The sequence below is a fragment of the Oncorhynchus mykiss genome, chromosome 24, assembly GCF_057628025.1.
Source record: "Oncorhynchus mykiss isolate SJ-2025 chromosome 24, ASM5762802v1, whole genome shotgun sequence".
Classification (NCBI taxonomy): Eukaryota; Metazoa; Chordata; class Actinopteri; order Salmoniformes; family Salmonidae; genus Oncorhynchus; species Oncorhynchus mykiss.
In genome coordinates this window covers 12,179,089-12,205,112 of record NC_143045.1, presented here as the reverse complement: position 1 = coordinate 12,205,112, position 26,024 = coordinate 12,179,089, and the positions used below count along the sequence as shown (strand labels likewise).

The 26,024-nt window shown below is 43.8% G+C and overlaps 2 protein-coding genes across 6 annotated transcripts in view; one reads left to right on the top strand and one right to left on the bottom strand.

Annotated features, from left to right (window-relative positions):
• Positions 1 to 8: 8 nt before the first annotated feature.
• Positions 9 to 15,314, top strand: daw1 (dynein assembly factor with WD repeats 1). 2 transcript variants are annotated; one of them, XM_036961327.2, is made up of 13 exons: positions 9 to 464; positions 794 to 866; positions 4,144 to 4,288; positions 4,670 to 4,728; positions 5,309 to 5,431; positions 5,727 to 5,826; positions 5,965 to 6,072; positions 6,720 to 6,826; positions 6,921 to 7,023; positions 8,389 to 8,503; positions 8,856 to 8,932; positions 14,311 to 14,473; positions 14,784 to 15,314. In XM_036961327.2, exons 1-13 carry the CDS (start codon positions 425 to 427, stop codon positions 14,816 to 14,818), a joined length of 1,248 nt encoding a protein of 415 aa, XP_036817222.1. In that variant the 5' UTR covers positions 9 to 424; the 3' UTR covers positions 14,819 to 15,314. The 2 variants fall into 2 exon arrangements, with proteins under 2 accessions (XP_036817222.1, XP_036817223.1); XM_036961328.2 differs by having other exon boundaries at positions 13 to 464; positions 14,329 to 14,473.
• LOC110503320 (A-kinase anchor protein SPHKAP-like) overlaps positions 15,310 to 26,024 on the bottom strand; it is a 47,540-nt gene continuing 36,825 nt past the window's right edge. Inside the window, exons 8-12 of one of the 4 annotated variants that reach the window (XM_036961323.2) lie at positions 21,332 to 21,508; positions 20,264 to 20,347; positions 19,656 to 19,705; positions 16,987 to 17,192; positions 15,310 to 16,900 (exon numbers count right to left, since the gene is read on the bottom strand). In XM_036961323.2, the coding sequence (XP_036817218.2) occupies positions 16,751 to 16,900; positions 16,987 to 17,192; positions 19,656 to 19,705; positions 20,264 to 20,347; positions 21,332 to 21,508 (667 nt within the window). In that variant the 3' untranslated portion in view covers positions 15,310 to 16,750. The remainder of the gene's footprint in view (positions 16,901 to 16,986; positions 17,193 to 19,655; positions 19,706 to 20,263; positions 20,348 to 21,331; positions 21,509 to 26,024) is intronic. The other 3 variants (XM_036961325.2, XM_036961326.2, XM_090218282.1) reach the window with 3 other exon arrangements.

The window sequence follows — 26,024 nt, the reverse complement described above, 5'->3', positions numbered from 1 at the left end:
TCTGCACCCCTCACGTGCCCGACCTCTGGGTCTGAGTCCTGTGTACCACTAGTGTCTGTTGGCAGTAGGCAGCTGTAGATCACTGGGCTAAGTCTTTTGTCGGGGAAATGTATTAATTTAGTCTTTGTCTATGAACTACATGTGCATAACTGAGAATGCAAGTTTAATAGTCCCACTGGAAAAGTTTAAGTCAGCCTCTGTTATCATGACACAGAGTTTTCTAGTCTCTTGTTTCTAGTCTCTATTCTTTATGTACATGTTATTCTTTTTTTTTTGTGGACAGTTATGGAACAAGTTCTGTCTTTTTTGAACAGGTTAGTTGTAGGCGAATGCGTTTCAGTCCATCTGCGCATGCGTTTTGGCCGCGATAGTCTGTCGCCATAACAACGCTTTGTTGACAAGTGATTTCTGCTGGAGAAGCGAAATGAAACTCAAACGATTCCTTCTCAGATATTATCCACCAGGTAATGAACATGTTGTTGATGATGCTAACATGCATTAGAATTAAGATACTAATGAATGTTTGGACAAGTAGGTAGCTAATTATTTGTACCATTTTGTGCAACTACACTGCAACTTCAGTGCTGTTCTGACCTACTGAGCTAGCTAGCTTTGCTAGCCCAGAGCAGAGCTAGGGTCTGTGCTAGACAGACCAGTTAACGTTAGCTGTAACAGGATTTGTTTTGCATGATGCACAAGTTGATGCAAGTTGAAGTTACAAGTAGGCCTAAAGTAACTCGTATCTCACACTTGGTCTGGTGTCGAATATTTAATTGATGCCTTTTGTTCACAGGTATCATCCTGGAATATGAGAAAGGAGGAGCTCTGAAGACTAAATCCATCGATCTGTTGGATTTGTCTCCGGAGTGGGTAGACAATAGTACAATTCATGTTTATGAATGAGATGATGTGTTTAGTGTTCATGATATGTGCAGGGTTGCAATGAGATGGGAGGGGGGGGGGGGGGGGGGGGGGGGGGGGGGGGGCAGTCTCCTTGTCCATAGACTGCTTTCAAGGAAAATACACAAACATTTTGTAATTTGGTTGATCCATCCCTTTAAAATAGGGCTCTGAGAAAATCCCACTCGCTCTCCAGGAGGGTTGTCCACCCCTGATCTATGTTTCCCAAGTGCTGGGTGTTTGATAATGTACTTGTTATAACAATTAATTTCTCACAATCACCCAACCTTCAAGCAAAGTCTAATGAATATCAATATTCAGGTGGTTTATGTCTACTAGTTGTAGATCCTTGCCATCATCTTACTCAACATAGACAAAATATGATGCCTTTATAAGTTGTCAGTCCCCCCACCATCTCTGTCTAGCATGTACTAAAATATATACAATTATATTTGATTCTTGGAGCATTTAATATCCCATGCTTAAACGGTCCGTGAATGGCTGCAAAAATGCATTGCCTCATATCATTCATTTATCAAAGACACAAGTAGGCATATCAGATTTCAAATATGTGATGATACTGGCATAATTGGGAATAATAAAATACGTTTGGGGAATAACAGGGGAATAACAGTAATGTTGTTGCTGACAAGCACAGTAATAAACCTATATTTTAGCACATTATTAAGAATGAGCATTGTTCCACTGATCAGACCAAATAAAGTAAATAGAGAATAAAATCTGAAGACAAGATGACATTAATCTTCCCCTACACTATTTATTTTCCCGCTCTAGAATCAAACATTCACTTTTGGTTTCACAATCTGTTTGACAAAATTATTTTTTATAGTTACTAAAGATCACCCTACCAAACTTCCCTGCTAAAACATACTGTAGGTCTGTCTGCTGCCTTTTTGTTGTCACAGCCTAAATGCCCATCACCAAATGAGGGGACTAAAGCAAGAGTGGATTAAATCGACCTTAGTATATGCTGTCAAAAGGCTGCATTCTGCAATAGATTCATGGACGGTAGTAACGGCATTTTACATAAACAGCGCTACCATGTTGCTCTTTTTACAGTTTTATAAAATCAGCGGAGAATGTTCTCTCTCCATTCAGCTCCACTCTAATCTTGAGGGGCATTTCTTTAAAACATGCATCCTATCCCCCCTGATCCCTCACATAACTAGACCAATCATATGCTGCTATGTGATGCGGTTCACAGTGCTGCGGCAAGGCAGGGCAATGATAGAGGTTTTGCTCGTGATGTTACAGTGCCTTGCGAAAGTATTCGGCCCCCTTGAACTTTGCGACCTTTTGCCACATTTCAGGCTTCAAACATAAAGATATAAAACTGTATTTTTTTGTGAAAAATCAACAACAAGTGGGACACAATCATGAAGTGGAACGACATTTATTGGATATTTCAAACTTTTTTAACAAATCAAAAACTGAAAAATTGGGCGTGCAAAATTATTCAGCCCCCTTAAGTTAATACTTTGTAGCGCCACCTTTTGCTGCGATTACAGCTGTAAGTCGCTTGGGGTATGTCTCTATCAGTTTTGCACATCGAGAGACTGAATTTTTTTCCCATTCCTCCTTGCAAAACAGCTCGAGCTCAGTGAGGTTGGATGGAGAGCATTTGTGAACAGCAGTTTTCAGTTCTTTCCACAGATTCTCGATTGGATTCAGGTCTGGACTTTGACTTGGCCATTCTAACACCTGGATATGTTTATTTTTGAACCATTCCATTGTAGATTTTGCTTTATGTTTTGGATCATTGTCTTGTTGGAAGACAAATCTCCGTCCCAGTCTCAGGTCTTTTGCAGACTCCATCAGGTTTTCTTCCAGAATGGTCCTGTATTTGGCTCCATCCATCTTCCCATCAATTTTAACCATCTTCCCTGTCCCTGCTGAAGAAAAGCAGGCCCAAACCATGATGCTGCCACCACCATGTTTGACAGTGGGGATGGTGTGTTCAGAGTGATGAGCTGTGTTGCTTTTACGCCAAACATAACGTTTTGCATTGTTGCCAAAAAGTTCAATTTTGGTTTCATCTGACCAGAGCACCTTCTTCCACATGTTTGGTGTGTCTCCCAGGTGGCTTGTGGCAAACTTTAAACAACACTTTTTATGGATATCTTTAAGAAATGGCTTTCTTCTTGCCACTCTTCCATAAAGGCCAGATTTGTGCAATATACGACTGATTGTTGTCCTATGGACAGAGTCTCCCACCTCAGCTGTAGATCTCTGCAGTTCATCCAGAGTGATCATGGGCCTCTTGGCTGCATCTCTGATCAGTCTTCTCCTTGTATGAGCTGAAAGTTTAGAGGGACGGCCAGGTCTTGGTAGATTTGCAGTGGTCTGATACTCCTTCCATTTCAATATTATCGCTTGCACAGTGCTCTTTGGGATGTTTAAAGCTTGGGAAATCTTTTTGTATCCAAATCCGGCTTTAAACTTCTTCACAACAGTATCTCGGACCTGCCTGGTGTGTTCCTTGTTCTTCATGATGCTCTCTGCGCTTTTGACGGACCTCTGAGACTATCACAGTGCAGGTGCAATTATACGGAGACTTGATTACACACAGGTGGATTGTATTTATCATCATTAGTCATTTAGGTCAACATTGGATCATTCAGAGATCCTCACTGAACTTCTGGAGAGAGTTTGCTGCACTGAAAGTAAAGGGGCTGAATAATTTTGCACGCCCAATTTGTTTGATTTGTTAAAAAAGTTTGAAATATCCAATAAATGTCGTTCCACTTCATGATTGTGTCCCACTTGTTGTTGATTTTTCACAAAAAAATACAGTTTTATATCTTTATGTTTGAAGCCTGAAATGTGGCAAAAGGTCGCAAAGTTCAAGGGGGCCGAATACTTTTGCAAGGCACTGTAAATTGTAGGCGCAGATGCTCTGATTTCAAAACGATTTGGAGCACAGTTGAAAAGTTAATGACATGGACTAATTAGAAAAATAAAAGCAGTAGTTTTCAATGTGTGAGATATATGAAGAGGGTCAAATGCGTGTGTCTCACGGCCAATGCGTGAGAGTTGGCAGCCTGTATGGTATGCAGTTGATTATACTAGTGCTAGTGTAGTATGAGGATGATGATGATGATGATATAGGTAGATAAACACACCCACTAATTCTTTACAATTTGTCACTGATCCTGTATGACGTCTATTCTCCTTTTTTCAATGACCATGATGCATCGCTCTGACACGTCTCTATCCATATAGGACAGACACCGAGGAGTTAATATCAGCGATCAGGAAATCGGAGCCACTGATCACAGCATCACGCGTCGACCAAGTCAAACTCTTGATCGTCAGACTGCAGGAGAAACTGGGTCAGCAGGACAACCGCAGATTCTCTCTCTTCAAGGTCAAATACAGCTCTCATATTTCTGAGCTACCTATTTACTTTCATTAGGCTCTCTTCTAATTGATAATGTCACCGTCTGCCTCCTGATCGTCCACTCTTGTGTGCCAGTGCACACTGTCTATGCAGCCATAAACAGCCATTAACATGCACGACCACACTGCCAGTGCCTTGTGCAAACGGTGCAGCCATCCTGTAATTCCTCATTTGAACCATAGATGGCAGCAGGGGGTGGGAATTGTAGATTTCTCCTAGAAGAACAGGACTCTTCCTCAGCACATCAAAGCCAGAGGTATTATGTATGGGTATTACATGGTCAAACGTATAGATGTACATTTATTTAATTCAGTCAAGTAAAAAAAAATGTATCCTTCTCCCTTGCAGGCGCTGCAGGCGCACATACTGCCACTGACAAACGTTGCCTTCAATAAATCAGGGTCGAGGTAAGTTTATCTGCACTGCATGGAGATGTGCAGAGAACCCCTGGCGCTTGTCTTTTTGGTGTGCAGGAGAAATAAACATCTCTCTTTTTACACTCTCTGTCTCTTTCTTTATCCTTTTCTCTGTCTCTCTCTCTGTCTCTCTCTCTCCCCAATCTCTCACCATCTCTCTCTGTCTCTCTCGCTAATCTCTCACCCTCTCGCTCTGTCTCTCTCCCCAATCTCTCACCCTCTCTGTCTCTCTCTCTCCCCAATCTCTCACCCTCTCTCTGTATCTCTCTCTCCCCTCTCTCTCTCTCTCTCTCTCTCTCTCTCTCGCTCTCTCTGTCTCTCTCTCTCTCTGTCTCTCTCTCTCTCTCTTTCTTTATCCATTTCTCTGTCTCTCTCTCTCTCTCTCTCTCTTTCTTTATCCTTTTCTCTGTCTCTCTCTCTGTCTCTATCCCCAATCTCTCACCCTCTCTCTCTGTCTGTCTCTCTCTCTCTCTCTCTCTCTCTCTCTCTCTCTCTCTCTCTCTCTCTCTCTCTCTCTCACCCTCTCTCTCTGTCTCTCACCCTCACTCTCTCTGTCTCTCTCTCTCGGCAGTTTTATAACTGGGAGCTATGACAGGACATGTAAAATATGGGACACGGCGTCAGGCGAGGAGCTGCACACACTGGAGGGCCACAGGAACGTGGTGTATGCCATCGCCTTCAACAACCCCTATGGGTAACCACCTTCCTGTCACTCTACCCCAGGTTTAAAAACACCAGGACCCGTATTCATAAAGTGTCTCAGAGTAGAAGTGCTGATCTAGGATCGCGGTTTCATTATGATCTTAAAGGCTAAACTGATCCTTGATCAGTACTCCGACTCTGAGACTCTTAGGACCCAGAGAGCCTTATTCCTATTCTATGTTCCTCCGTTGTCTTACACCTAAGGCCAAGGGAAAGAGTTGTTGGTGGTTAAAATAAATAATTTTTCCTATCTCAAATCGTACCTTTATTTATCCCTTTTAATCCAGGGACAAGATTGCCACTGGGTCCTTTGATAAGACCTGCAGACTGTGGAGTGTAGAGACGGGCAAATGTTTCCACACCTTCCGAGGACACACTGCTGAAATAGTACGTGGGACTTTCTAATCTAGAGATTGGACTTTCTGAGAGATTGGACTTGTCCTTCAGGATCAATATGATTGCAGTGAGCTTCGAATCAGATTTTCTATGTGAATGGCAGCTAACACTGTTTTCTGTGCTGAACAGGTGTGTTTGGCGTTTAACCCTCAAAGTACCTTGGTGGCCACGGGTAGCATGGACACTACGGCCAAGCTATGGGACATCCAGACTGGAGAGGAGGTGTCCACACTGACAGTGAGTCAGCTCTCTCTCTCTCTCTCTCTCTTCTCTCCTTTCCTCTCATCTCCACATGCTCTCACAACCATCCATGTCCACATCCATTTGTTAATGACTTAATTCAGTCACTTATCTGCATTCATCAATTCATTTTTGTATATGATTATTCATGATGTGCTGGTCCAGCAGTCACCCTGCTTACTGTGTTCTATCCTCCCATCATATACTGTATGTGTATGCAGCTGTGACTGTAATACATTCATAAGGTAATCTATCTACATCCTCAGCTACTGGACAGGCAACAGTTTCCTGCTGCACGTGGGCAAACTGTGTGGCTGGGTGTTCCAGAGAGGGGATTCTGTGTGCTGCTCTCTACCCCTCCTCTCTACCCCTCCTCTCTACCCCTCCTCTCTATCCCTCCTCTCTACCCCTCCTCTCTATCCCTCCTCTCTACCCCTTCTTCTTCAATTATTCCTACATTAGTCATGCTGGTGAATATTTGACTCGAGCACAAAAAGGCAAATGTGTTCCTCAAACTGAATTGGATGAAATTATGCAATTTAGCTTTTTTAAAGAAGAAAGAATGGCTTGTTTACTTGACTGTGCTTTCGTTCGCTCGCTCGGTCTCCCCCCCCCCCCCCCCCCCTCTTTCTTTCCTCTCTCAGGGCCACTCAGCAGAGATCATCTCCTTGTCATTTAACACAGTGGGTGACCAGCTAGTCACTGGCTCCTTTGACCACACTGTTTCTCTGTGGGATGTTCCATCTGGGAGGTGAGAGCCCAAGTGTGTGTGTGTGTGTGTGTGTGTCCATCCATGTTTGTGTCCGAGTCTAACCACCATTAACACCCTCCTATCATTCTACCAGGCGTGTCCACACACTGATAGGCCACAGAGGGGAGATCAGCAGTGTTCAGTTTAACTGGGACTGCTCCCTCATCATCACCGGCTCCATGGACAAAAGTTGTAGGGTGAGCTCTCACATCCTCTCTCACATCCCACCTCATGTCATGTCACATCTCCTATCATCTCTCTCACATTCCACCTCACGTCATGTCACATCTCCTATCATCTCTCTCACACCTTCTCTCACATCCCATCTCATACCATGTCACATCTCCTATCATCTCTCTCACACCCTCTCTCACATCATGTCACATCTCCTATCATCTCTCTCACACCCTCTCTCACATCATGTCACATCTCCTATCATCTCTCTCACACCCTCTCTCACATCATGTCACATCTCCTATCATCTCTCTCACATCATGTCACATCTCCTACCATCTCTCTCACATCCTCTCTCACATTCCACCTCACATCTCATATCATCTCTCTCACACCCTCTCACATCCCATCTCACATCGTGTCACATCTCCTATCATCTCTCTCACATCAGGTCACATCTCCCGTCATCTCTCTCACATCCCATCTCACATCATGTCACATCTCCTGTCATCTCTCTCACATCCCACCTCACATCATGTCACATCTCCTATCATCTCTCTCACATCCCACCTCACGTCATGTCACATCTCCCGTCATCTCTCTCACATCCCATCTCACATCGTGTCACATCTCCTATCATCTCTCTCACATCATGTCACATCTCCCGTCATCTCTCTCACATCCCACCTCACATCATGTCACATCTCCCGTCATCTCTCTCACATTCCACCTCACGTCATGTCACATCTCCTATCATCTCTCTCACACCCTCTCTCACATCCCACCTCACATCATGTCACATCTCCTAGTATCTCACACATCCCGGTACTCACATCTCCTAGTATCTCACACACACCCTCTTTCACATCCCATCTCACATCATGTCACATCTCCTGTCATCTCTCTCACATCCCACCTCACATCATGTCACATCTCCTATCATCTCTCTCACACCCTCTTTCACATCCCATCTCACATCGTGTCACATCTCCTATCATCTCTCTCACATCCTCTCTCACATCCCATCTCACATGATGTCACATTTCCTATCATCTCTCTCTCTCTCTCTTTCTCTGGTAGAGACTCCTATCTCGTTTAAGCTCTGCATCATTTAATAAGGAAAATTAAATCCTTTAATTATTCCAAGATGAGTCACACTCGCTGGTTAGTTGTGTGAATTATTCACGTGGTTGCATTCCTAAAGAGAAGATTGTGGAGAGGGGAAAACACCACCATTGTGTTGTTACAGCACTTACCAAGCTGGTTGTCTGTTTTAAAAGGCTTTTAAAAATAGATTCATTAACATTTGACACGTTGACATTGTGTGTGTTTGTGTCCTTATGTGTGTGTGAGTACCGGGATATGTGTGTGTGTCCATGCTTCCCCAGGTGTGGGAGGCAGCGAGTGGGAAGTGTATGGCCACACTAGCAGGCCATGAAGACGAGGTGCTGGATGTGTGTTTCGACTACACCGGTCAACTCATAGCCACCGCCTCGGCTGACGGTACGACCGCAGAGATGCTTATCTTGTTCTGTTTAACTATGGGGGTACCTCGACCTCTCTGCTGGTTCCGTGATTGTTCAGTCCAGGAACTTTGTATTGACAATGTCCCAGGCACTGAACAACTATATCCGTACTGTACCCAGCCCAACCACCCTTATTTTACACTGTCATGCCAACCCAAATCGTACTGTGGTGGCTTGAATATTTATTTTTCACATTGTCCTTTCCAGCACAGTTCCAGCAACTATGGTGTATGACTAACCAGGCCAGCTCAATTTAATTCCTTTTATTTTAAGGCTCAACTTCACTCACCGGATGATTTGAGAAATCAATATTTCCCCCTGACTCTTAGGCACAGCGAGAGTGTACAGCGCTGTCAGCTACCAGTGCATCTCCAGACTGGAGAGCCATGAGGGAGAGATCTCCAAGGTGAGTCACTGAGACAGGTAATGGTTCAAACAGGAACCAAAATGCCCCCTCTCTCTCGGTCTCTTTTGTCTGCCTCGGAGCATCCGTCAGACTCACAAGGGTACAGGACTGGACAGGAGGGATGAGGACGGCGGTCCGCTTGCCGGGGGGATGTTTCTACCTCCTGTTACTGCTTCTTGTGTCAGTTGCTAGGTCAACCACGTCTTGACGATGACAGAGAGAGACATGACCTTGAAGGTGTGTGTCCCTCAGGCCAGAACGTTCCAGAAATATTTTCCTGCTCTACCTATAGGCTGATTCCTGGTCTACCTATAGGTTGATTCCTGCTCTACTTATAGACTGATTCCTAGTTTACCTATAGGCTGATTCCTAGTCTACCTATAGGTTGATTCCTGCTCTACCTATAGACTGATTCCTAGTCTACCTATAGGCTGATTCTTGCTCTACCTATAGGCGGATTCCTGGTCTACCTATAGGTTGATTCCTGCTCTACCTATAGGCTGATTCCTGCTCTACCTATAGGCTGATTCCTGCTCTACCTATAGGCTGATTCCTGCTCTACCTATAGGCTGATTCCTGCTCTACCTATGCCCTTTTCAAAACAGCCCTGTTAAAGTCTCACTTCCCAAGTTTTTCTGCCTAGCGACTCTGATTCCCCCTCCCCCCCGGTAGTCTCATTTGATTCCCTGTAATGTTTCACCTTGAGCCCTTTAATGTCACACCTTGGTTGATTTTATTAATAAAACACCATGACATAGTCTGTCCCTGCTCACTCTGTAACTGCATTAGCCACGGAGGTATAGAGCCACATGTGACCTGGGCCTGTATTGTAGGTGACCCAGCTGTGACCTAAATGTGTGTGTGATCTAATCAGCCTCTGCCATTTGACAGTTCTGCCAGTGTACGTGTGTGTACATATTTGTTAGTGTGTGTGTGTACGTGCCTGCATGTTGTGTGTGTTTGTCGCTTGGTGCCACAGCCACTAGGGGCCCGATTCAGACTTAGGAAATGTACTCCTTTCCTACACACTTCTCAATAGTTGGATATCAGACTTACCTTATGCAGATGCGTAATGGGCTTGGCAGGCGTGGTTAACATTTGTTAAATCGCTGGAAAGTGCTGGCCAACCGGTTTTCTCGTGGAGTTTTCATTCAATAGGATTTTCAGTACATTTAATCTAAATCTATGCCTTTTGTACCTTTTAACTAGAATTTGTTTTCCTTTTCAGTAACAATTGGTAGATTGAAAAATATTCTGATATTGTATATTATTAAGGTTTAGGAAAGTATTTATGAATAATAAAATAACAGCTTTGGAGAGCCTTTATGCAAAAACCCTCACTAATCATGGAACTGTGTTGTGTTCAGTTGTTGTGCAGCAGGTTTAACCTGCTACGTGTGGTCTGTTCCATAATGATTCTAATAGGCTACATGTCCTAAATTACTGTACAGCGTTAGCCTAATATGATCCAGTAATGCTAGTGGCCCTCAGGAACAACTGCACAGACGTGACAGAGGAAAGAAAGGTCAATGGAATGGAATGATGCGAAATGTAAGGAAACTAACACTAAAGTCAGTGTATGTGGGTATAACTGACGGTGGCTACCGATGGTCGTTAATATTTAACATGAAGCAAAATGTAAAAAATACTGTGAAAAGTATGATTAAAACATTCTCATATGGTCTCCAAATTTCAGCTATAGGGCCAGCATTTCATAAACTTCACTGTGGAAAAGTTCATATAAATTTCTGTCATTTAGCAGACACTTATCCAGAGCGACTTACAGGAACAATTGGTGATAGTGCCTTGCTCAAGAACACATCGGCAGGATTTTCACCCAGTCAGCGAGAGGAATTGAACCAGTGACTTTTCAGTTACTGGCCTAACACTCTTAACCACTCGGCTACCTGCCTATATATTGATATACTTTAGTTTGTTGCCTTATGACTGGTTTTACATTTGGCTCCAAGGTAAAATAAGGTAAAATATATCTAAAACAATGATGGGTTGCTCAACCTTATTCATAATTTCATTGTGCGTAAAGGTGGTGGAATTATGAGGGAGTCTAGGTCAGAATACGACATATCTGTGGAAACCTCCGCCACATTCGTTTTATTTTACCTCCATGCCTAATGAATAGGGAGGGGGTGAATAGCATGTTATTATCATGCTTAAGTTCAAGGTCAGAATACGACGTAGAGAGAAAAGTGCATAAAAAGGGAATTATGTTCCAATTTATACGCACTTAACTCAGGTCGCAATCCCCCCCCAGCTGACTCATTGGGCTGCCTGTCTTGTGTCTGTTTACTGAAAGCCATCAGGGCCCAGCCTCGGTAATAGGCTGGAAGGAGGATGATTTCACAGGATTATGACACTAATCTCCCCCTAACAGGACACCTCTCTCCCCTCCCTCCGCCTCTTAACCGCTGTGTCAATCTCTTTTTTTTCATCACTCTCCCATTATTTCTGTCTCTGTCGGTCCCTGTTTTTACTCCCATTCTGATTTCCACTGTCATCCCTCCAGCTCCCTCTCCCCACTCTTTGTTGTTTCTGTCTTCCTCTCATTACAAAGGGTCAGATTTAATCGGTAGAAGCTGACTTTTTCTTAAAGGTCCAATGCAACTGTTTTTATCTCAATATCAAATCATTTCTGGGTAACAATTAAGCACCTTACTGTGATTGGTTTTCAATTAAAATTGTAAAAAATATTCTCAGCAAAGAGCAATTTCTCAAGCAAGAATTTTGCCAGGACTGACTGGGGGTGGTCTGAGTGGGGAGGGGAAAACTGAAAACTAGCTGTTATTGACAGAAGTTTAGAACTCTCTTTCTTATTGGTCTATTAACTAATTGACCGTCTGGTGATGTCCCCAGGCAGGCCAAAACTCCGTCCCACCAAAACAGGCTGACATTTCATGCGGTCTTTTCAAACAGCTCTTACACTAAAAGGGCATTATCATAATTTTCACAACTTCACAGTGTTATTTTAACCTCATAGTGTGGAAATATATAAACTCAGCAAAAAAAGAAACGTCCTCTCACTGTCAACTGCGTTTATTTTCAGCGAACTTAACATGTGTAAATATTTGTATGAACATAACAAGATTCAACAACTGAGACATGAACTGGACAAGGTCCACAGATATGTGACTAACATAAATGGAATAATGTGTCCCTAAACAAAGGGGGGGTCAAAATCAAAAGTAACAGTCAGTTTCTATTGTGGCCACCAGCTGCATTAAGAACTGCAGTGTATCATCTCCTCATGGACTGCACTAGATTGACCAGTTCATGCTGTGAGATGTTACCCCACTCTTCCACCAAGGCACCTGCAAGTTCCCGGACATTTCTGGGGGGAATGGCCCTAGCTCTCACCCTACGATCCAACAGGTCCCAGACGTGCTCAATGGGATTGAGATCCGGGCTCTTCGCTGGCCATGGCAGAACACTGACGTTCCTGTCTTACAGGAAATCACGCACAGAACGAGCAGTATGGCTGGTGGCATTGTCATGTTGGAGGGTCACGTCAGGATGAGCCTGCAGGAAGGGTACCAACATGAGGGAGGAGGATGTCTTCTCTGTAACGCACAGCGTTGAGATTGCCTGCAATGACAACAAGCTCAGTCCGATGATGCTGTGACACACCGCCGAGGACCATGACGGACCCACCACCTCCAAATCGATTCTGCTCCAGAGTGCAGGCCTCGGTGTGACGCTCATTCCTTCGATGATAAATGCAAATCCGACCATCACCCCTGGTGAGACAAAACTGCGACTCGTCAGTGAAGAGCACTTTTTGCCAGTCCTGTCTGGTCCAGCGACGGTGGGTTTGTTCCCATAGGAAACGTTGTTGCCGGTGATGTCTGGTGAGGACCTGCCTACAACAGGCCTACAAGCCCTCAGTCCAGCCTCTCTCATCCTATTACGGACAGTCTGAGCACTGATGGAGGGATTGTGCATTCCTGGTGTAACTCAGGCAGTTGTTGTTGCCATCCTGTACCTGTCCCGCAGGTGTGATGTTCGGATGTACCGATCCTGTGCAGGTGTTGTTACACGTGGTCTGCCACTGTGAGGATGATCAGCTGTCCGTCCTGTCTCCCTGTAGCTCTGTCTTAGGTGTCTCACAGTACTGACATTGCAATTTATTGACCTGGCCACATCTGCAGTATTCATGCCTCCTTGCAGCATGCCTAAGACACGTTCACGGAGATGAGCAGGGACCCTGGGCATCTTTCTTTTGGTGTTTTTCAGAATCGGTAGAAAGTCCTCTTTAGTGTCCTACGTTTTCATAACTGACCTACCGTCTGTAAGCTGTTAGTGTCTTAACGACCACAGGTGCATGTTCATTAATTGTTTATGGTTCATTGAACAAGCATGGGCAACAGCGTTTAAACCCTTTACAATGAAGATCTGTGAAGTTATTTTGATTTTTACAAATTATCTTTGAAAGACGGTCCTGAAAAAGGGGCGTTTAGAGGGGAGTTTAGATATGTTTTTTACTGCACTCGGCCATTAAATTAAAATAATATCTGTGGAATGAATGTAATAGAACCAAATATTGCTAAAAACATAAATTCATTGTTTTGTTGATTAAATATGCAGGAAATAATGTAAAATAGTCATTGTTATGGCATTGAATCATCTCAACAGAATCCATGTGAGTCTACTCATGACCATTCACTTACTCCATCTTCTTCTAATCAAATCAAATCAAATTCATCCTTCTATTTTTCTCCTCTTTTTCCTCTCTTTTCACCAGTCTCTTTCCCCGTTTCTTCTTTTCTAAAAATGTGACACCTCTGTGCTCTCCTCTCTGCCTCCTCCATGCTCCCCCCCGTTCCTCTTTGCTCCCCCCTTCTCCCTCTCCTCAGTGCCCTCTCGCTCTCCTCTTTGTGTTCGTTCCTTTTTCCCTCGCTCTCCTCTGTATTCTGTCAGTGTCACACTCTCCCAGAGCTCTATTTCTATTTCCTGTCTGAGGCCTGCTCACCACCCTGCAGCGTGAGGCCTTTAATAAAAACACACTTTACTTTTAGACAATGGAGAGTCAGCATCATTTAATCATCCCAGCCCCATGTTCATTTCTTCACCTCACTGTGTGCTTGTAGATCTCTCTGAAGTCTGGCTACGTGTTCCATTGGAGCCATTCCTCCATAACAAATGCCTGGCAGACCTCCAAATGCCTAACAGACCTCCATTTAGTTAATAGCCTTTTAAGAATATAGTGCTGACATGCTGAACGTTCCCCATGCTCTGCTCATTTGGCGGTTCCTATCTACTCTTGCACACTTCCTCATCAGTGCACCCGCCATCCAGCCATTCACTCCATCACTCCTTTTCACTCTCGTAACACACACACCCTTATGTCAATTTCAACCTCCCAGATCTGTTTTAACGCTCAGGGCAGTAGAGTTCTGACGGCCAGCGCTGACAAGACGGCTCGCCTGTGGGACGTCCAGTCTGGCGTCTGTCTGCAGGTCCTCGAGGGACACACGGACGAGATCTTCTCCTCTGCCTTCAACTACGAGGGTGACACCATCATCACAGGTAATATGTACCTTCTATCAGGGCTGGGGTCAATTCCATTTCAATTCAGCATTAAGTTAGCATTGAGAAAAATGTGAATTTCAGTTTACTTCCTGAATTGTCAGAAATGGAATTGAGCCCAACTCTGCCCTCTGTATAATCATACCTAGTTCAAATGTAGCGATGCCATTGCAAACTCTTCACAGCCAAACAAGCATAATTTTTTCTCCACTCACAAATGCTTTATCAAGGTTCAAATGAACAGGCCATAGCTGGGTGCGGTGAGCTACCTCCTTTTCATCCACCTGTCCCTGTCTTCTCTCTGCTGCAGGCAGCAAGGACAACACCTGTCGCATCTGGCGCTGACCCATCCTGTGGTCAGTGGTCAGTAGGGTGTGTGAGGAAGGGAAGGCCATCTGTCCATCCACCAACAAAGAAGATAACTCCAACAGGGCCCCGATTGAAGATGCCCTTCCTGGAAGTTATTACTGACCCAACGTATGTGACCTCTAACCTCCTAGTTGCTGTGGAGTAAGATACAGGAGAACGGATAGCTTTGGTGAATGGATTTGGTCCCACTGTCATTTTACTATGTAGGACTGTCTAGACAGACAGTTTAGTGCTGTGGATGCATCCCAATGGCACCCAATCTCTATTAAGTGCACTACTTCTGAGCAGGGCCTATAGGGCTTTGCGGCCTGCATTCAACAGTTAGGATTTGACCTGGACTGGTCACTTTGGTCCTCTGTCATGTTCAGTGTTGATACTCAGTGTTTGTTTGTGTGTTAATTGTAGAATGGGCTGGACGGAATAATGTTTTCTCTACCCCTCTTTTGCTCAATAAAGTCTATTCATGCTCACATATTACATGGATTTATTGATCTCAAAAGATAAAGATACATTCAGTTTCTACAGCAACAGAGTTGAATTGTGTGCTTTTTAATGCCAACGATTTAACACTAGGGTACCACTACGCAGATAAAACCTGACAAACCAGATTCACGTACAAATTAGACACTACAAACCTTCTCTGTCTTTCTGATAGTAGTAAAAATGAAATGATAGAGAGCAGTCTTTCTACCCCAAGGTGCAGCAGTTCAAGAATCTACAATATGTACAGCTATCCATAATAAACAATTCTCAAAGAACATGAAGAACGACAGATTACTTACATAAGAACGACAGATAACAATGAAGAATGACAGATAACTTAAGCAGAGTTCAAAGTTACAACAGAAGTAGACAACGTTGGCCGATGTAAACGACAACTATGTTCATCTGGGTCCGTATTCACAAAGCATCTCAGATTAGGAGGGCTGATATAGGATCCGTTTGGTATGATTACCAGAACCGGGGGGGGGGGGGGGGATCTGATCCTAGATCAGTATTCCTGCTTTGAGACACATTGTGAATACAGGCTCTGGGCAACTGTCAAGCGTAGTAGTGCACACCTATGTTGCTGTCAGCAAATCCCAACTGGAATGATGGCTGCTGTCTGACAGTCTCTTCAAGATAGCTACTGTACATTAAAACATCATCTGGTGTCTTTTTGAGTTCGATTGGTTGAGGGAATGTGGTACAGTGTTCTATTGGTGCCTTGTTGTGTGTGTGTGTTTATGTTTAATAAATACATCATTTATAAAGTAACACATCAGATTGTGAAAATGTCATGTATAGGATATATAACAACTAAAGGAATACAAATTCTGCAGGCTAGAATCTCAGATGGCTGATTTGTTTGCACTAAATTAATAAGGCCTACACCCCAAACTGATGCTGGGTTTTCCATGGGTTCGTCTAACTAGAGACCGTGCATCAGAAAATGAGAAACATGCTTATCTTATTAAAGGGAGACATGTCTGCTCACTGCAGCCTAATGAAAGTCCTCAGTCCCATAAGGTGTGTATAATGTCACGGGGTGTGGTGTTTCTTTTAGCCTGGAAGCCCGACCTGTTTGGGCTTCAGCCAGATCTTCTACTCCTCGTTGTCCATTGACCATAGGAGTTGGTAAGACAGCACAAACTAATCTGGGACCTTCTATCCTAGTAGCCAGACTTCTAGCGTTCCCTGTCATGGCTTACATCACAATTAACGAAAGAGGAATTGGCTAAAGCACAAACATCTGGCTACCAGGCTAGGTTTTTTTTCATGATTCGCACTCCGTGTGCTGGGAATCACTAGGCTTGATGGTGGGTTTTGATGCATGGGGGGGGGGGGGGGGGGGGGGGTACACACAGTTGGGGACATTGGCTGGTGTGTGTGTGTGTGTTTGTGTAGATGGGGGGGTGTTGGCAGAGCCTAGTGGGTCTCCAGTAGCCAGTCGAAAAGACTGGACAGAGAGCTGCCTCCGTCCTCTTCCTGGTGGAGCTTACAGAACTGGATGACAGCGTTGAAGAGATCTCCGATCCTCCATGCCTTCTGAGACACCAGCTGCAACACCTTCTGGAACTGAGACATCACACTCAGCCAGATTACCATGCTCATAACAGAGTACAATACACACACACGTAGGGGCATAATCAGAGTCTGTGTACCTGCATGTGCTGTGCTGCACCCACCTTGGACGTCCTCTCCTTACACTTCCTGAAGTAGACGGCATGCAGGCCCAGCTCGGAGGCGGCGATCCACTGCAGGGCCAAGCGCAGCTCTGAGTCCACACACTCTGGATCCAAGTCACAGTTGACCACCAGAAGCTCCCTGTGGCTGCTACTGCCCCCTACTGTCCACAGGGAGCTGCCCTCTGCAACACACACAGGAAATACATCACGCCTACTTTCTGTCTACATCAAGCTCACTTCGTGTAGTGTCAATGCCAAAGCTACGCCGAGGTCCGATGGAACATTGGATGGATTTGGCACTAAATAGGTTCAAGTTAGGTTGGGTATAGAGGGCTATGTTGGGGAGTAGTGAAATACATTTAGTTCAACTATTTAAATACATTTTTCAGTAGCTTGGTGGTAGTTAAACTCAATTAAAATCTTGGTAGTGGTTTTAGTAGTTAATTACTTTGCCATTTAGTGGTGTAGCTAACTACTGGAACTACTTTTTTTTGCACAAATAAAATATGGGTGAAGTAGGCAAGAATTTACTTTAGTTTTTGGCATCAGACCTGCCTAATTCTAACTTGAAACACTTCTTGTGTGCCTCATTCTCACTTTTTGTGTTTAAAAGGCTAAATTACACATGATGTTAACATCTGACTCCAGAGTGAACAGTTATTGCAATTTTTATTTATTTTTCTGCAATTTGTTCTTGCAATTTAACATTTCAGATTTAGATATATAGTACCGGTCATACGTTTGGACACATCTACTCATTCAAGGGTTTTTCTTAATTTTTACTATTTTCTACATTGTAGAAAAATAGTGAAGTCATCAAAACTATGAAATAACACATGGAATCATGTAGTAACCAAAAAGTGTCAAACAAATCTAAATATATTTTAGATTTGAGTTTCTTCAAAGTAGCCACCCTTTGCCTTGATGACAGGTTTGCACACTCTTAGCATTCTCTCAACCAGCATCATGAGGTAGTCACCTGGAATGCATTTCAATTAACAGGTGTGGCTTGTTAACTTGTTATTGTGTGGAATTATTACTTTAAAGACATGAAGGTCAGTCAATGCGGAAAATGTCAAGAACTTTGAAAATTTCTTCAAGTGCAAAAACCATCAAGCACTATGATGAAACTGGCTCTCATGAAGACCGCCACAGGAAATGAAGACCCAGAGTTACATCTGCTGCAAAGGATAAGTTTATTAGAGTTACCAGCCTCAGAAATCAGCAATTAACTGCACCTCAGATTGCACCTCACAGAGTTCAAGTAACAGACATCTCAACATCAACTGTTCAGAGGAGACTGCATGAATCAGGCCTTCATGGTCAAATTGCTGCAAAGAAACCACTACTAAAGGACACCAATAATAAGAAGAGACTTGCTTGGGCTAAGAAACATGGGTAATGGACATTAGACCGGTGGAAAACTGTCCTTTGGTCTGATGAGTCCAGATTTGAAATTTTTGGTTCCAACAGCTGTGTCTTTATGAGACGCAGAGTAGGTGAACAGATGATCTCCGTATTTACTGGTTTGCACCGTGAAGCATGTAGGAGGAGGTGTGATGGTGACACTGTCAGTGATTTATTTAGAATTCAATGAATTCAAGGCACACTTAACCATCATGGCTATCCCAGAATTCTGCAGCGATACACCATCCCATCTGGTTTGTGCTTAGTGGGAATATAATTTGTTTTTCAACAGGACAATGACCCAACACACCGCCAGGCTGTGTGAGGGCTATTTGACCAAGAATGAGAGTGATGGAGTGCTGCATCAGATGACCTGGCCTCCACAATCACCCGATCTCAACCCAATTGAGATGGTTTGGGATGAGTTGAACTGTAGAGTGAATGAAAAACAGCCAACAAGTGCTCAGCATATGTGGGAACTCCTTCAATACGGTTGGAAAAGCATTCCAGGTGACTACCTCATGAAGCTGGTTGAGAGAATGCAAAACTGTCATCAAGGCTACATTGAAAAATCTAAAATATATTTAGTTTCTTTAACACTTTTTTGGTTACTACAAGATTCCATATGTGTTATTTCATAGTTTTGATGTCTTCACTATAATTTTACAATGTAAAAAATAGTAAAAATAAAGAAAAATCCTTGAATGAGTAGGTGTGTCCAAACTTTTGACTGGTACTGCAATTTCTCATGAAGTAGTTAAGGGATATAGTGAATTACTTTTTTCTAAGTCACTTTAGTTAAGTAAGCTATATTTTTTATTAAGGGTAACTTTAGTGAAGTTTAACTTATTCCAGTGTGAAGTAATTTGTAGCTTGGTAAACTTTATTTTCAGTGTAGTTTCCCCAACACTGGATACAATGCCGCTATATTGACCTAAAATGTTTAACTGGCACCACAGCAGAGATAAAGCAGTGATATATTTACAATTTTGACATTTGAGTTAGAATATTCATAGAACTCTGAGTGTGTAGAGATCTTACAGTGAAGAGGTTGTGAAGAGGCTGAATAGAAGTTATCGCGAAGACAAACGAGAACAAAGATGAGACAGTAGGGGAGACAGAGAGAGTTGAGTTTCCTGTGTGACAGATATAGACAGTAATGTCATGGAAATGAGACAGTGTGATGTAGTGTGTGTGTGTGTGTGTATGTGTGTGTAAGACAAGGTGACACTACTCACCATTTACGTTCTCCTTGCTCTCCCTTAGGTGACCCTTGTCTGCCTCCTCACTGAGAACAGAGAACATGACCATTAAGACAATACAGTAGGTCGCGTTCTGATTTTTTCACGTTCTACCTTTAGGCCAGATTTACTAAGCATCAGTTTTTTTCAGTAAGGGATAACTCTAAAAACAAAGGAAGAAAAAGGAAAATTTAATATTTTTCACCTTTCTGTCAATCTTAATCCTTCTCCTTACCTATTTGTTCTGTCCTGAATGTTTTATTTCCTTAACATTTTGGGGGGTGCAAACACTTATTTAATCTAGCAGTGGGCGTGAATTTACTTACTCCCTGTCATGGATTTAAAAACACTTAATTAGTGTAAGCATGGGGTAGCTAGCCAGATGGATCATCCACCACATTTCCTACATCGGTTGATCTCTTCATGAGGTGGTGAACAAGTACACACTTCATAAACAGGGTAGAGACTAGAGAGAATCAGACTGGAGCCTATGAGACTGCATTCTCCTGTTCAAAGGGCCTTATTTAAAGCCTCAGCGCTGTGTTGTAGGAGTATAGCCTGCACGTTGTAGGAGTGTTTTCATGTTGTTAGGAGTTATCAGTTACCTGTTCACTGCGCTCTGACTGGGGATGTCAGACAAGCCCTCCAAGTCTGCCAGACCCAGGCTAGACGTGCTGCTGTTCCCGTTCCTGCAAATCCAAACAGAACCAAAACTCACATCCTGTCTCTTGAAATGTGACACAATCAGTGACTTGTGAAAGGAACAACAAGGAGCTGCAGTGAAGCGAGCAATGTTGTTCATTAGCTGGTGATTAACATAGAAACAGCAGCTGCAGCTGAGCAGAGTGGCTGGGTTGGCAGAGAGAACCTGACTGGCAATTGGCCCTTCCGTGTGAAGATGGGGGATGTGGAACGATTGAGAAGTCGGGCGGAGTGGGCGACCATGTCCAGTGTCAGCAGCGGAGTTAATCGGGGATGAGGTGGTCAGGTGGAGAGGAAGGCAACAGCGACCAGGTGTTTGTTTCTGCCACAGCTGTCTGCACCGGCAGGTTAAAGCAGCGCACATTTCATCCCCACTACTGTCAAGCTGAAGCCAGCCAGCCACACAGCCCTCCTCCTAGTCTTCTGGAGCCTACAACTGTATCCATCCCACTCTTTTATCTATCACCTGGTCTCATTTCTCCTGGCTTAGAGGAATGGCAGTAATAGACTTGCTACCTCAGTCTTTTGGCTTGGCTGCGTGTCAGTATGAGACTAGCTTGTGGAACTGAGAAATGGCACTAGCTGAAGCAGGGAATGATAAAGCTAATGTTCTGTGGGTGTTTGATACGTGAAAAGCTGTGTGACATCATACCTATGCTAGCGCGGCTGCAGCCCCACTCTCTCTAACTATATTTCAGCGCAGGCTGCAGGCCCCAAGAGCTCCACACCACGCTTGTTAAGGAGTAGGGCTGAGTGCACTAGGTGAGCTCTCTGCCAGTGAGCGGAAAGCCCCCGGGCAGACAGCTATTCCACTGCAGCAGCAAAGGCCGAAGACTGGCACAGGACAGCAAAGAGTGAGCAGCAATGGGCTGATGAGAGGGCGACGGACGGCGAGGGCGGTAGTAGCGGTAGGAGTGCTAGGAGCGGTGCATGATAGGACGGAGCAGTGGTTGGTTGCTACGGTTACTGACCCCTCGCTCAGCTGGATAAAACTACTGGTCTCCTCGTGGGGGTCGTCATCAGGGGCGATCTGGGACCAGCTTTCTGAGCTGTCCTCACTGCTAGCACTCAGAGAGCGCTTGTTTCGTTCATCTACAGCGGGTACCGCAGCGGGCGCAGAGGGCACTGCCGTCTTGTCTCTCTCAAAGCTGGGGAGAGCAAACAGCAGGGTCAACCACTGTATACACTCTTAGAAAAAAATTGTCCTTAAAGTGTTCTAGCAGGCTGTACCTTTTATGGTTCTAGTTAGCCATTTTTTTCTAAGAGTGTACATACAGTGGCTTGCGAAAGTATTCACCCCCCTTGTTTGTTTCACAAGAAAAAATATTTTACATCTTCAAAGTGGTAGGCATGTTGTGTAAATAAAATGATACAACCCCCCCCCAAATCAATTTTAATTCCAGGTTTTAAGGCAACAAAATAGAAAAAATGCCAAGAAATAAGACAAAAAAAACAGAACTTGAGTGTGCATAACTATTCACCCGCCCCAAAGTCAATACTTTGTTAGAGACACCTTTTGCAGCAATTACAGCTGCAAGTCTCTTGGGGTATAAGCTTGGCACATCTAGCCACTGAGATTTTTGTCCATTCTTCAAGGCAAAACTGTTCCAGCTCCTTCAAGTTGGATGGGTTCCGCTGGTGTACAGCAATCTTTAAGTCATACTACAGATTCGCAATTGGATTGAGGTCTGTGCTTTGACTAGGTCATTCCAAGACATTTAAATGTTTCCCCTTAAACCACTTGAATGTTGCTTTAGCAGTATGCTTAGGGTCATTGTCCCAGTCTCAAATCTGTGGAAGACTGAAACAGGTTTCCCTCAAGAATTTCCCTGTATTGAACGCCATCCATCATTCCTTCAATTCTGATCGGTTTCCCAGTCCCTGCCGATGAAAAACATCCCCACAGCATGATGCTGTTATTCTCGGGGGGATGGGAGGTGTTGGGTTTGCACCAGACACAGCGTTTTCCTTGATGGCCAAAAAGCTACATTTTAGTCTCATCTGACCCATATGTTTGGGGTGTCTCCCACATGCTTTTTGGCAAACACCAAACGTGTTTGCTTATTTTTTCTTTAAGAAATGACTTTTTTCTGGCCACTTCCATAAAGCCCAACTCTGTGGAGTGTATGGCTTAAAGTGGTCCTATGGACAGACACTCCAATCTCCGCTGTGGAGCTTTGCAGCTCCTTCAGGGTTATCTTTGGTCTCTTTGTTGCTTGGTGGTGTCCCTTGCTTAGTGGTGATGCAGACTGGGGCCTTTCAGATCAGGTGTATATATACTGAGACCATGTGACACTTAGAATACACACAGGTGGACTTTATTGAACTAATTATGTGACTTCTGAAGGTAATTGGCTGCACCAGATCTTATTTAGGGGCTTCATAGCGAAGGGGGTGAAGACATATGCACACACCACTTTTCAGAATTTTTTGAAACTAGTTCTTTTTTTCATTTCACTTCACTAATTTTGACTATTTTGGGGAAGTCCATTACATTAAATCCAAATAAAAATCCATTTAAATGGCAGGTTGTAATGCAACAAAATAGGAAAAACGCCAAGGGGGATGAATACGTTTGCAAGGCAAAGGCACTGTATGGTGTGATGGGTTTGGGAGACTGGGAGGAGCTCAACCCCTCTGATTTGAACTGGTTGATTTGGTTCCATATTTTTTTCTTGGGAAATTTTTAAATGATTGATTATAGAATGCAGTTTTTTTCATGTGTGCTGTGACTATACACATTTTACATTTGTGTTGCTCATTACATATTACGTACAACCCCCCACCACCACAACCAAGTATTGGCCTTTTTAAAATCTTTGCCCCTTTTATAGAGGGTGGATAACCCAGGTCCTTTAGTGGGTAAAGGATTTTTTGTATTTGTACCTATCCAAATTAAACATAAATAAATAATGAAATGAAAGGCTGTAGTGTTGACTGGTTTTTTAATGCAACAGAGCAACTGATGAATTTAAATCCTGATTAGATGATTGAAAGCTGCCAGATTCCCATAGTGGGTTAAGGTGTTGTTTGTCAATGTCAATGAACCTCACATTTCCAAAAGGGAAAGACTCACCTGGCGATCTGTTCAACGTCTGCCCTGGTCATCTCCCCCTGTCTGGGACAGGTACCCCGACCCCACTCACCCCTCTCTCCCGAGCTTTTGCTCGCCTCCGGCACACAGGCACTGTTGGGGCGAGTGACTCTGAACTTACAATGGCTAAACCCAAGTCGTTAAATATGTATTTTTTCTTGTGCATTTTGCTATTTTGCTATTTGCCTCATGACTCCTGCATGCTTTGTTGACTATGAACATTCTTGTTTACCCAACCGTGGGACAGACTATGCTTGTACCCACACTCGGGACTCTGACTCTCTATTGGTTACACAGACTTTTGGCCTCCCATCCTATTCTAACCCCCTCTCGCCGGCTTTGTATCCATGTCACCTGATGAAATTGCTGTATAATATGATGTTGTTGCCATCTAATGTGCATTCAAATGTCATAAATCAGCACTGCAGAGCTCTCCCTGTCCTCTGCCGTGCCTTGATTGTATTACTGCTGATGATATCTGGAAATGTGCATGTACACACTGGCCCATCTACTGTTGCTAGCCCCAATTCTGACTTGTGCTCTGATATCGGTTTCACGGATTTCTGCTCTCGTAAAAGCCTGTGTTTTCTGCACGTTAACACTAGAAGCTTATTACCTAAAATGAAAGTGTAGGTTCACAGCTCCAATTCAGCATGTGTTGGTCATTACTGAGATGTGGTTAAAAAAGAGTGTTTTGAATACTGATGTTAACCTTTCTGGTTATAACCTTTTTCGGCAAGACAGATCTTCCAAAGGTGGTGGAGTGGCAATCTTTACCAAGGAACACCTTCAGTGCTCAGTTGTCTCCACCAAGGCTGTCCCCAAACAATTTGATTTGCTGGTTTTTGTTGACTGCTGGGTGTTATCATCCTCCATCAGCGCCGGCCTGTACCCTACCTGCCGTAAACTCTCTCCTGGCCCCTTACACTAAGTCTGAATTTGTCCTGCTAGGTGACCTAAACTGGGACATGCGTAAACCACCTGATCAAGTCCTAAAACAATGGGACTCCCTAAATCTTTCTCAGATTATTACCAATCCCACAAGGTAGGACTCCAAACACCCAGAAAAGGCTACTTTTCTCGATGTTATTCTCACAAATAATCCTGATAGGTATCAGCCCCAAGGCTCGATCCTAGGCCCCACACTCTTCTCAATGTACATCAACAACATAGCTCAGGCAGTAGGAAGCTCTCTCATCCATTTATATGCAGATGATACAGTCTTATACTCAGCTGGCCCCTCCCCGGATTTTGTGTTAAACACTCTACAACAAAGCTTTCTTAGTGTCCAACAAGCTTTCTCTGCCCTGAACCTTGTTCTGAACACCTCAAAAATTGTGGTTTAGTGTGGTTTTGTGGTTTAGGTTTAGTGTGGTTTAGTGTTTAGTGTGGTTTAGTAAGAAGAATGCCCCTCTCCCCACAGGTGTGAATAGTACCTCTGAGGGTTTAGAGCTTGAAGTAGCCACCTCATACAAGTACTTGGGAGTACGGCTTACAGTACACTGTCCTTATCTCAGCACATATTCAAGTTGCAGGCTAAGGTTAACTCTCGACGTGGTTTCCTCTATCGTAATTGATCCTCTTTCACCCCATCTGCCAAACTAACCTGATTCAGATGACCATGCTAGATTACGGGGACCTAATTTATAGATTGGCAGGTAAGGGTGCTCTCGAGCGGCTAGATGTTCTTTACCATTCGGCCATCAAATTTGCCACCAATGCTCCTTATAAGTCACATCACTGCACCCTATACTCCTCTGTAAACTGGCCATCTCTGTATACCTGGCGCAAGACCCACTTGTTGATTGGTTGATGCTTATTTATAAAATCCTCTTAGGCCTCACTCCTCCTATCTGAGATACCTGATGCAACCCTCATCCTCCTCATACAACACCCGTTCTGCCAGTCACATTCTGTTAAAGGTCCCCAACGCACACACATCCCTGGGTCGCTCCTCTTTTCAGTTCGCTGCAGCTAGCGAATGGCACGAGCTGCAACATACACTCAAACTGGACAGTTTTATCTCAATCTCTTGATTCAAAGACTCAATCATGGAAACTCTGACAGTTGTGGCTGCTTTGCGTGATGTATTGTTGTCTCAACCTTCTTGCCCTTTGTGCTGTTTTCTGTGCCCAATAATGTTTGTACCATGTTTTGTGCTGCTACCATGTTGGGCTGCTGTCATGTTGTGTTGCTACCATGTTGTTGTCATGTTGTGTTGCTACTATGCTGTGCTGTCATGTGTTGCTGCCATGCTATGGTGTTGTCTTAGGTCTCTCTTTATGTAGTGTTGTGCTGTCTCTCTTGTCGTGATGTGTGTTTTGTCCTATATTTTTATTTCATTTATTTATATTTTTAATCCCAGCCCCCGTCCCAGAAGGAGGCCTTTTGCCTTTTGGTAGGCCGTCATTGTAAATAAGAATTTGTTCTTAACTGACTTGTCTAGTTAAATAAAGGTTAAGTAAAAAATAAAAAGATGCAGATGACTCATTCGCTAATTGGAGTTTATTAAGTGTTACGTGAAAAACCAGCAAACCCTGCAATCCTTTAGCAGCCTAAATGTAATAATC